The sequence below is a fragment of the Macrobrachium rosenbergii genome, chromosome 27 (assembly GCF_040412425.1).
Source record: "Macrobrachium rosenbergii isolate ZJJX-2024 chromosome 27, ASM4041242v1, whole genome shotgun sequence".
Lineage (NCBI taxonomy): Eukaryota > Metazoa > Arthropoda > Malacostraca > Decapoda > Palaemonidae > Macrobrachium > Macrobrachium rosenbergii.
Window position 1 is genome coordinate 41,374,186 of NC_089767.1, and position 12,837 is coordinate 41,387,022.

Here is a 12,837-nt window from a genome sequence, read left to right on the forward strand (position 1 = left end):
AAACAGCATTAGATATGCCAAGGCCACACCCAGCCAAGAACATGACTAAAAAAAAAAAAAGGTGGGGGGAGGTCAACACCAACAGGTGAGGAGGCAGTAATGTACGCTCACCACCTTTGGTACAGTACAAAGCTTAAACAACCATTTCCAGCTCATGTCTGGAATACTGTACTTTTCTATATAAAATCAATGGTTTATATTCTTGTGAGCACAAATGAACATTCAATTACCTGAAATGCATAAACATAACACTTTATATCTAATTTCAAATATGCAGCCTAAGTGCCTTTTTTCAGTGGAAATGATAGTATTACAGTCATCAGTACAATATTCTCAAGACACCAAGGAAAAAGGGATAAATGACAACCTAGACTGCATGGGAGCTCAAGGGGAAAGTACATATCAGAGCAGAATCTCTAATCCCATGACAGCAAAAGCCAACCTAATGCATTAATGATGATGTGCATAATCAGAGAATACTAAGGTTTCAGTAATAGCAGTTAAATCTTCTATTATATTAATTTCCTTGGCTGCCTTTCTGTGTCTGTCTGTCCGTCTGTGTGTGGGTGCATGTCTGTGTGTGTCTGGAGGATTCTGGTGCTGAAGACAATTTCACATGATCCTGGAGTCTTTAAGACTTCAAAGAGATGTTATAATCCAATGGGCGTCTCTCCAGGAATGCTTTAGGAGCTGAAGACTGCTTCACATGATCCTGGAGTCTTTAAGACTTCAAGAACATGTTATAATTCCATGGGCATTTCTCCAGGAATGCTTCAGGAGCTGAAAACGATTTCAAAGGACACTGGAGTCGTGAAGACGTTATAATCCAACAGGTGCTTCTCCAGTTTCCTTCAGGAGGTGGAAGAATTCTGGGCGGAATGATTCCGAAGGCATTCTGGATTTCTCCACGAAACATCTGTTTGAATGCACACTTCGAGATTCGCCAGGCTGCAGCAGAAGGACACGACGACAGCTGGATTCTTGAAGATTTCTTCAGGAAGCTGTGATAATCCAGGATCCTAGAGTCGTGTACACATCTTCAAGAAGACGTTATAATCCAATGGGCGGTTCTCCAGCTGTAGAAGGCTTCACATGATTCTGGAGTCTTTAAGACTTCAAGACATTATAATCCAATGGGCATTTCTCCAGGAATGCTTCAGGAGCTGAAGAAGATTTCAAAGGATCCTGGAGTCATGAGGACGTTACATCTATCTATCTATTATATTAATTTCCTTGGCTGCCTTTCTGTCTGTGTGTGTGTCTGGTATGGGTATGGTACAGATATGGGTATGGGTATGGTATGGATATGGGTATGGGATGGTATGGTATGGTATGGGTATGGGTATGGATATAGGTATCAGTATGGGTTTGGTACGGGTATGGGCACAATACAGATATGTGTATGGGTATGGTACGGATATGGGTATGGGTATGATACAGATATGGTTATGGGGACTAGCAAATGCGAGCGATAGCAAGTATTTGCTAGTACTAAATAAAATGTGTACTGTACAGTACTGTTTTCTGCTAATGTTCTCCAAAAATTTACCAATAAAACTAACTTCTGATTTTGTTGTTGATAATTGCTTAGGTAATCAAAGTCACCCTCATTGGGCTGTTAAGACTATTATTTAATCAGAAGCTCTTTTACATAAAATTACAGCTGATACAGCATCTACCTTCAGATCTTTAGCACTTCTTGTGCTAGGTTTTTGGGACAGAGATGGAATTCCCTAACTAGTTAAGACTGGGTGCGAATGCTTTTGAGTTAAGCAGGCTCACTTAATTCTCATTTTCCAATTTTTTTTGTTTCAATTAATTAACTTTTTTCATATCCCTTTTATAGTTTATTCTTTGCTCTTGTAGTTTTTTTTTATGTACTGGGATGTTTTCCCTATTGGGACCCTGGGGTTTGTAGCATTTTGCCTTTTAAACAAGAGTTGCAGCTAGGTCAGTGACAATAATGAATATAATAATGGTTATAGATCCATTACACTAGTTGTAGTATAAGCATACAACCACTGCTTTGTTGCCAGTAGTTACCAGCACCAACAAACTTTTTGGAATATAAATTATAGCAATCGTATAAACGCTGACACACATTTTCCACAATACAGAAAAAGTTCAAGGATCAAACAAAACTAAAACTAATTTCACATTATGCAACCATTTTTATCTTGGGGCAAGCTATGTTTTCAGAAATGTTTAGTAAAAATCAAACATTTTACAAACCATGACCATTTCCTTTCTTGGAATTGTATTTCAAAGTTATGTAACTCCCCTGGAGGAAGATGCGTACTTACTTTTTACAATATTAAAAATCATACAATGTACATAAATACAGAAGTTAATACAATAAAATACAAACTACATTCTTGAAAACACTGGCATTGGTCCCACAATCTTTTTAAAGCGTACTAAAGTGAAAGAAAATGTTAAAAGTTGATATACAAACTTATAAACTGCGATTCCGAAGTAATATCAGTTAGTAGCAAGTGACTTGACACATTTCTTCATAAGGCAAGACTGGAATCTCATCACATCTCTCACCTGAAAGCAGGAAAAACAAATCATCAAAGTGGATTCTCAAGATTATTCTCATGTTTAAAACTAATGTTATTCTAGTACTGTTGTAGCTTAATTTAGTTTCAACTTACTTAAATGCTACAAAGCATGTCCCAACTTATACTGACACATACAGCTTACCTGTTCCTGTCCATGTTTACTAACAGAGCAACCAATTTTCATAAGAGAAATAGCAGAATCATGATCATTTTGCTATTTTTCCAATAAAAAATATTGGGGGGGGGCAAAGGAATAATTAGTAGTTTATTTCCGATGTAAATTGGAGGGCTTGCATCATCTTTCAAGTCTGTTATTGTAGTTATCTGGAGGGTAACAGGCACTTGTGCATGTTTGTTTCACAAGGACTTATGCTGGATCTTTGTGTTTCTAGGTCTGTAATAATTACTTATGCTAGTTATCATCCAACTAAAACTTCATTACCTCTTATGCTTAAGTATCTGGATGACTTCAGTTTTCTTACATTTTCCATGTTCATTTCCCATTTAATAATGACTGTCTTGTGCGTGAGAAATGGTGACGTAGATCATACATTACACAGTATTTGATATTTTGGAAGAGGTAGTCCCTTTAATTGAAAATACCTTTCCACAACAAAACAACCTTTGGCTTCGCTACTCAATGGTAATTCTAAAAAGCTCAGGACAAAAATATCATTAAATAAAATATTTTGGCAGAACTACATTAAAAATGATGTATATAATAAAGTACACATGACATAATTTGATAAATTTACTACGGTAATTTCAGAAATTTACCAGGATAATTTGAGAAATTTACCATCTTTGTATAAGTTTTTATGTTCATTCCCAAGGGGCTGGTACTGAACATGGCGCCACACAGAGCTCTTCTGTAGAATTACCTTTGGTCAATTACTAGTACTGTATTGAGACCGTAAGTAATGTGTGCCTTCTAGCTGTGGCCTCTTAACTCTGGAGTAAGGAATATGTGTGCACTAACAAATGGAAGGCAGACTGTACCATTCACAGTTATTTTACTAATTGTATGCAAGGTTAGGTTATGATGAAATTTCTATTTCAATTTAGTGAATCGCATTACTCTAGGCCACGTTGGGTTTGGGGGAGGGGGTTTAAAGCAGGAGAGCCTCCAGTAAAGTAAGGATCATGGCTCAGGTTAAGTTACAGAAGGTAGCCTATGGCTAGCAAGCAACCCTATAATTGGCCTTATAGCTTCTATGCCCATAGAGTAAGATTTTGGTAAAACTTTACAATAGTTGCGTGGCCTGATTCCCACCAGTCGTCGACCGGGACAGGTTCCTCATAAATAAATGGATATAACCTTCACTATAACATCAGGTCCTGGGACAACGTGCCCTGATCTGGCCGGGGGGGGGGGGGGAGTGAAGAAGGCGGTAACCTGTCCCTGTTGGTGACTGGAGGGAACCAAACTGCTCAACTTTTGTAAAATTTTATCAAGATTTTTTAGTGATACTTCACCCACTGATTACCTCATCATTTGCACACCTCAGGTTATTCCAGTTAGCCTAGTGTAATTCACTCATTTTTAGTCAACCCTTTAACAATTTGGCTTCCTGCTGGCGTCCTCCACAGGCTAATATTTATATGTAGAGAACTTCGAGCACAAAACCAGTGGATTGCAATGACGACAATGGAAGGAAATTCGGAAATGCAGGCTACATTATTTGACAAGAAGCAAGGACAAGTCTAGCCTAATCTTCATCAGTCCGACCCACCTCAACTTATACTTACACTGATAATATAACTATAACTAAACTTTAAAACTTAAAATGATATAACCGAGAACGGTAAAATACCTAAGAAAATAAATTACATGACAAATAACACTTACCTAGTCTTTTAAAAGGTGAAATCGCCAAGTATCAAGGATAGGAATCACAGAAACAGAGACTCATCTTCTCCAAATGAGACACGGATTCTATTAGTATTGAATAAACAATATTACCAAGTTACTTGTCAAACTCCCACCAAAGAGGTGGATATTTCCTAATAAAATGCAAATGTTCCCCCGCATAAATTTCCTCGTTTCAATGCATTTTGTAAAGCTAATATGTATGTAATGCAATAGCGATTTATGAACTCTTCTATATAGTATCATGTTGGGTTACAGAACTCCCTATTTAAAGTTACGCATGGTAATTACTAAATGCAAGTGACTGCAGAACGTTATTTCAATTAGAATTTCGATTACTTTAATTTTGTGGAAATATGTGGATACTTCTGGTAATAACGAACATGAAATTCTAAACTTGACGGATTTTGTCAAACCCACACTGACTAGTTGGCAACACTGCATTTTTGGGACAATGCAGACTAGTTGTCTTTCGGAAACCACTGATATTTTTGTCGCCCTCGATTAGTAGATTTTTATGAATTAAAACTGTGCATCACTGATAGCAATACGACCATTGGCCAGCCATAAATTAATACAGTAACACTTTTTAAGTTGTATTTTCATCTAAAGGATCAAAATTCATATCAGAGACCTGTGTATGACTTACAGTACAAGCTTTCCTCTACACACCATGATTCATTTTCAGAGGGTTACTTGATCTGTGCTTGCAATCAGCTGAAAACTGTACACAAGTACAAACAATTTAAAAGAAAAATATCTGTTTATGCATACAAAAATACCCTAAAGTATCCTTCCTGACTAAACATATTTCCGTGAATGAGTATCTAGGCTAAGGAACTTACATTGTAATCATCCCCGGGAGCTAAGCACACGTCATTCAGAACGGCTGACAAAAGCTCCTCTTTGGTAGACTCAGGGATGTGCTGATTTGTGCTGGCCATAATCTTCTCGAACAAGGAAAACATATTTTCCTTGTTGTCACCTTCAACATATTCCTTGGGGAAAATTATACTTATTAAAAATTCTATTTCATAAAAAAACAAAGTTTGTATGCATAATACAAACCTGAAATTCATTGGCACTTGATTTCTAGTTTCAGACATGATTATGTTTTTAAATATAACAATACTTTATTACACGGGATGTATATTAACAAAAATTGAGATTAAGGGACCTAAAAATTATAAAATGGGTTTTCCTAATGATTCTTTTCATGTTTTTCAGTACTGAATAAGTTACTCATCATTTGTTGATGATTCTCTCTCTCTCTCTCTCTCTCTCTCTCTCTCTCTCTCTCTATATATATATATATATATATATATATATATATATATATATAAATTTTGTATACATACATGTATACATATATATAGGCTATATATATATATACTTACCATATTCATGTCACGTACGACGTTCTTCGTGATGCATCGCCCAATCATTGCCAATGGATTCACTCTGGGGTTGGACTTCTGAATCCCTGAGAATGACACGACGCTTTAAAATATATTACAAGTCTACCATAAGTATTCATACCAATTCTGACCGTTCCATTTGTTAGGTTTTCGTTATTATATATATGCAGCTGCATTGTTAACAACTTTGAAATAAAACGAAAAGAAATATTTTTGAAGTTCATTATAAATAGTCCGAGGGAAAACTTAGCGTATATCGCTGCTTATGATAATCTTATTCAATTTTTCATTTGGTCACAGTGCACGTATATATATATATATATATATATATATATATATATATATATATATATATATATATATACATACATACACACACACACACACACACAACCCTAAGCACTTAAAGGCAAATGACTTTATCACTGAAACAAGAGACAGACTTTCCTCTCGGAGAATTTGATATCCTATATAGAATACAAACCAGTTTACCAGAAGATTAATTATTCAAAACATAACTATAACTCATCTATCTATTAGTGACATAGCAAACACTGAAAAAAATCTTATCACGATGATAAGTGCTAACACCTTCCACTAAGTCGCTCTTGTTTCCTGTTCCCTACTCTGCCCTAAAATGGAAAACAGCAGTATCTGCAAAATTTTCGAAATTGAGATACGCCACCTATTGGACTGTGAAACAAAAAATACACAAGTTACTGCAGTTTCAGAATGATTCTTCAATGCTTTATTTAGGGGGTCCCATTTTCATATCAGCAAAATCAGTAGTAAGGCAAGGGAAAACTGCAGCATCTACCATTTTTCCCAGCTTTGTATTTTTGCAGATACTGCAGCCTTCCGTTTTAGGGCAGCACTAACCAGTGCAAGACAAGGACATCAGGTTGGCCTATGCAGTTGTGAGGACAGAAAAGTGTGTCTTACCATCATCACCAAGGATACATTTCTTGCTGTATTCGCAGAGGAAGTCGAAGGGCATGATGGCTTCCATGCAGTGCTTCCCGTTTGCAGCGCACTCCGGCGTGTCACAGATCATGCCTAGAATAGCCAGACCGGGGAGTTAAGTGACACTTGATGGCTCCAAGTAGTACTACGTTCTCATTGCGTTCTTACTCGTTTGATGATGATAAAGAGACTTAGAAGAAGTAATATAAATCACGTACCGGTATTTGAAACTGATAATAGATAAAAGGCTATTAATAAAAAATCACAACAAGCATTTTGGTTGCAGCGTTGCTGTGGTTAATTCCAGCCACAGATTGATTCACGTCGGGATCGAACCCCAGTCTCTAAGATGGAAAGCCAGGGCGCTACCAGTTGACCCACACAGGCCACACCTTGACTAGTTTACATATATTAGAAACGATGTTCGCTAATAATTGATATTCAAGAGACAATTAACTATTCAAAACACTAAGTTTGTAGGCCTAAGTTGGTGTGACTAAAATGCCTCAATTATCAAAGAGATAACATGGCAGTTAACTGAAGGTACATGCATCCCTTGAAAGTCACGGGGTAGATAACGAAAATGAATTAAGCTGTGGTTTTTATATATTTCTATTTAGATATCATCTTTGTTTTCCCTTTAGTTATTAACGGGGTAAAGAGCGTTAAATTTAAACCAAATTGCTCAAGTAATTTCGTGAGACACTGCCTCTGTTACAGGGCAAGACGCCACTAAAGAAAGTATGAATTCCCTTCGCTATTTAGACACTAGTATCTTCTACCAAAAGACCACTGTTAATTGCAAGCGTTCTTCTAAAAAGTCTACATTTTAAGCTGAATATGATTCTTCAGGTGGACATAGATGGAAATGAAGCTAAGAAAAAATAGGAATCAAAACAACTCACCATACATTTCTGAGGCGAGAGAATTCGGGTTGATGCAAGTCTTCGTTTCTTTGATGTAGTCTATCATCCCCATCACCATGCCTACGATGAGGTTCCCTGGATCTCCTCCCGCCATCGTCGTCGGTTCCTGGTTCTTGGGCACGGCGCCTCCAACCAAGATGGCAGCGGACAGGTACGGCAACCAAAGGGTCTTCATGATGTAAGCGAAGGTGTTTTTATTGCCTGGGGGTTTTAAGGACGGCTGTGCAAGAACTCTCAGACCATGTAAAGTCACTCAGAAATCGACGGATGCGATCTCACTTAAATATATGGTCTAGAACAGTGGTTCTTAACCTTTTATTACCACCATCCGCCCCACAAGAGTTGGTCCTTCCCTCCACGCAACCAAACCCCCTTGCATCTGTGAGTAAAATTCCCCTCAGATTCAAAGAAAAATAAAAAAAGAGACAGAGAAGGCGTGTTTTTATTCTTTTGGGATTGAATTACTCGAGATAATTGACACTGCTTCTTAATTATTAGATCTTGAGTGCGTGGTTGAATGTTAAGAGAATAATGAATATAAGTAGAGAATTTTTAATTTTTTCCTAGGGGTCTCACACCCCTTGGAAATTGCTGACGCCCCCCAGGTTAAGAACCAATGGTCTAGAAAAATTTGCAGAGCGATTATAGCTTTTTGAAAATCTAATTGCTGTAAACCTTACTGACAGATAACCAAAAGTTACGACGGCCATCTTGGCTTACAAAAACTATGGACTTGAAATAAATGAATAATGAATAATTATTCAATAAATTCACATAAAGGTCTTATATATTTCAGTCATTCACACCTTAACGGCTGAATCTTAGATGAATACCCTTTACAGCAAAATATCCACAACCTCAGCCGTTTCCTACACCTACAATGAACACTCTCCAGCAACAGGCAGAATCCCCTTACACATACTGTGCCATTAACTCCTTCCTAATGCTTCTGAACCATACAATTCTCATCACCCTTTTACCATCCATTCCTCCCACATGCCCGAACCAACTCAAAATATTCTGACTCACCCTTTCCCTTAAGTAAATCTTTTTACTTACTCTTCTACAATCTCCACATATATCACACACGAACACACAATACACACACACACACACACACACACACATATATATATATATATATATATATATATATATATATATATATGTATATATATGTACATATATATATATACATATATATATATATATATATATATATATATACATATATATATATATATATATATATATATATATATATATATATATATATATATTATATATATATTCTACTGATAACTTTTAATAGCCACAATGACCTCGTAACTTCTCGACATCCTAGTACTTTTTTGTATATCCTTATAATTCAAGCATATATATGAGCCAGAATAGGCGTTTTCATAACAATAAAATGTCATTAGTTCTGATTTTCATATGTAGTTCTTAATCACCCTTTTTTTTTAAAGCATCTTCCTATTTTTATTTTTAAAGCGTTACGCCTGAATGCGGAATTCGAACAGCATTATTTCTAGAGCATCATGTTTTTTTAAACGTTACATTTGGATGCGCAATTCGAAATCAAATGAAGCTACATTAACTGATACCAAAACCCCCTCAAAGCAGCAACGGGATCAAGATTCCGAAAGGATATATTTCCCTCGAAAGTTATTCTAAACTGACCAACCTACCAAACACGACAATTTAAGAAGAAGTAGTAACTTACCCGAAAATGAGAAGGAGATTTTAGGCTGACGATGATCCAAGTCACTCGGCCTACAACTGAAGGGTCAGGAATAAACTGGGGTCCTTTATGTAGGCACATCGCTGCCAAAATCCAGAACGTTCTACGCATTATTCGTCGACTCTTTTGTTCGCAGTCTCGGAGGCCACGGGAACCGAAGGAAAATTTCCTTTTCATGCGCGAGCCTGAATAGCATTCGTGTTCGCTGATGCTAAGAATTGCGTGTACAACAATTATCCATTTTAATGCTTGGTGCGTCTCTTCTTGGTACACCACTGTGAGGGGAATGATCCTCTGTGCGTGTGCATGTACTGTATATATGAGTATGTGTATATATGTATGTATTACATTATATATAGGCCTACATATGTATAGATAAAGGAAAGGATCGCCTTTGTTTATATATTCACGTTCCATACTTTCGTGATTCAGTTATACATATATACAGTAAATGTATGTGTATATAATGTATATATATACTATACAATGTGATATATCTTCATATATATACTCGTCCACGTCACACCAAAATCTATAAAGTACACCCCGACTTGTCAATTAGGCTGTACCCAAAAATAGCACGAAAATGAGGTCTCATAACAATGCCAGAAATGTAGCGTGGAAATGTTACTGGCTACAAGGCCCTTTGATGCGACTAATAACTGTCTCAGAAAAACGATTCGTCCGAGCTAGCACAACAATAACGCCGGAAGAGGAAGCGTAATTACGAGGCAATTGTATTCATGCAACCAGATATTTCTGGATTCGGAAGATACTAGCTGACGTTTTACGAATCTGTGAATATGCTGGAACGTAAAAAGAAGTCACATACATACGGAACATATGTTGTTGACGGAGAGTTTCACTGGATAGAATGAGGGTTACCTTTGAGAGGCCTTCTTTTTAATTATAAGGTCGTGCACAATTCATGTGTGTGTGTCTCTGTTGTTGCTTGCCTGAACGGAACAAGTATTGTGGGTGGGGTTTGGAACTCTTTCACCTTGTGTCCATTAGGTGAAGACGAAAGTGATAGTACCAAGTCTCAGTGTCACCAAAGGATGTTAGGAAGCACTTTGCGAGTTTCCAGTGCTAGGCACAGTAATAATCCGATTGCCCATTTCCATCTGAGCCCTGGGCGTTAACTTAGGTATGTAGCACCAGTTCAAGCCGTATAAGAAGCGTCACAAGAGCGAAAGAGATCGCCATTTCATAACTGGATTTTGCTAGTCGGATGTCACGTGATCTCTGCTAGTTGGAAGGTCACGTGGTTCACAGTTTGCCATCGAGGAAGGTGGAAGGAACAAATGACGTCGGCTGCTGTGCCACGTGTCTGAGGACGTGTGTGTGGCTAGTTTTGGGTGGAGTGAATATTAGTCAATGTATGTTTGCCTTGGAGAGGTTGTTCAGGACGAAGCAGCAGAGAATGGTCTGAAGGGCTGCTCACTATTCTCTCGAGATACAGGTTCTGGTGCATCGCCTAGCAACCCCCATATGCAGAGATACTTAGGACTTAATCGATAGTATTTACACAAGCAGTTTTCTGAGTGTTCTTGGAACCAATGTGGGCTGGCATGTTTGCAGATCTTGATCAAGCAAACGACACTGGCATAGAGTTTTCCTCTTGATGCTTACAACACATGACTGCTCTCTGTTTAACTGCATATGGAATGGTCCTGTGGCAATGCCGATTGTTTTGCTGTACACTGAACTTTTGTTCGATGCGCTTCTTCGTCTCCTTGAATTTCTATGCGACTGGGGATCCGGTTTGGGGTGAGAGTCTCCATCTGCTCTGATGAGTAGAGGCTAGTTGCTCGTGTATGTTATAATATTTACATTACCATGTGGTTTATTTTGAAGCCCTGGTTTTCCAAGGTAAATGCTCATATAGTTGCTTTCTCTCCTAGTTCCGGGTTCGAACGTGGGTTCTCGGCTGTGAGCAGCGCGCTACCAAATGCACCAAGAGAGAGAGAGAGAGAGAGAGAGAATTTTAATACTTATCAGGTAACTTTTTAGGAAAATTATAACTTCACTCACAATATACATTCTTTATTATGGTACACAATTCACAAGCATCAACGAAAGTATTTCACAGAACACAAAGTTTGATTTTGGTAACATAATTTTTCCCGTAAACATTAAGAACCCATATTGTTTATTTACCTTTGAGAATACGTAAAGAATGCAGCTGCCATAACATTTCACCCACAAAAATGTTCCAAATGGAAATTTTTCTATATTTATAAAAGAAAAATTGAATGTTAAAAAAAACCTATGATGATGATAATATGATCCTAGAAACATTGTAGTGAACAAGAAGAAAAACCACAAATAAATTATGTACATTACAGAAATAATATATATAAAAACATTTGTACTGCAAATGTATGGAATGTTTTGCATACACGTGAATAAAGTTTATCGTGTGTGTGTGTGTGTGTGTGTTCATAAACAAATCCTATTCATAAACAACATTCCCTTTGATTAGTTAGATTGTAAAACAGGTTATTTAGGATTTTTTTAGGATTATGCTGTGGAAACTGCATTCTCCTACGGTTTTTTACTTAAGGGAAAAACAAAATTTAAAATTTATCTAAATGACTTAGGAAACAGACCTCATTTTGTCAAACCGACGAACCATCTCTTTAAGGAATCTGTCAGTACAACAAATCACATCTCTTCAAAAATGCAACAATATACATCGAGTTCAATATAAAACAATATATATTTTTTTATTCATACAATTTAAGGTCAATCTACAGTAGTCATCCCACTCTTATGTACAATACTGGGAATTGTCCTTAAAAAGCTTTATACACCACAGCTGACAACAAAACTCTCTCTCTAGATTTACAGTTACTCTGATGATCTTTGTAAGATATATATCATCCAGGTACCGATAGTTTGTTTCTTTGGAGTTTCTGAGATCAATGGCAATAACAAACATAATATGGATTCAATTTCCTGGAAAAAAGGACCCTGTATAAATCCCTGTACTGGTCAATCCACATCCCAGGAATAAAAATATTTGAAATTTTGCTTCAAGCTTCCTAAGAAAACTCGACGCGTTCTTTGTAAGTTGTAAGACTATACAGTCGTCTCCGACTGTGTATTAAAATGTACAATTATTATCTTTAAAAGGCTTCACCCGATAAAGACGCCAATGAATTTCTATGTACGGCAATTTAAACGTAATGCTGTACATGTACTCTAAATAATCACCCGCATATTATACATGTATATATATACATATACATATAATATATATATATATATATATATATATATATATATATATATATATATATATATATATATATATATATATATATATATACATAGACATATAATATAA

At 36.7% G+C, this 12,837-nt stretch overlaps 1 protein-coding gene across 1 annotated transcript; it reads right to left on the reverse strand.

Moving 5' to 3' along the window:
- Positions 1-1,426: 1,426 nt before the first annotated feature.
- On the reverse strand, positions 1,427-9,562 carry LOC136853277 (uncharacterized). The gene is made up of 6 exons (XM_067128638.1): positions 9,468-9,562; positions 7,721-7,942; positions 6,795-6,908; positions 5,832-5,917; positions 5,280-5,432; positions 1,427-2,550 (listed from the first exon to the last, which is right to left on the reverse strand). The coding sequence occupies exons 2-6, from the start codon at positions 7,914-7,916 to the stop codon at positions 2,482-2,484; spliced, it is 618 nt and encodes a 205-aa protein (XP_066984739.1). The 5' UTR covers positions 7,917-7,942; positions 9,468-9,562; the 3' UTR covers positions 1,427-2,481.
- Between the last annotated feature and the right edge of the window lie 3,275 nt (positions 9,563-12,837).

Excerpts from the sequence above, each read along its gene's own strand:
- LOC136853277 (XM_067128638.1), bottom strand. The coding sequence starts at position 7,916 with ATGAAGACCCTTTGGTTGCCGTACCTGTCCGCTGCCATCTTGGTTGGA. Across the intron at positions 6,909-7,720 it reads TCTCGCCTCAGAAATGTATG|GCATGATCTGTGACACGCCG; the intron begins GTGAGTTGTTTT and ends TGGCTATTCTAG. Across the intron at positions 5,918-6,794 it reads ATGTATCCTTGGTGATGATG|GGATTCAGAAGTCCAACCCC; the intron begins GTAAGACACACT and ends TGTCATTCTCAG.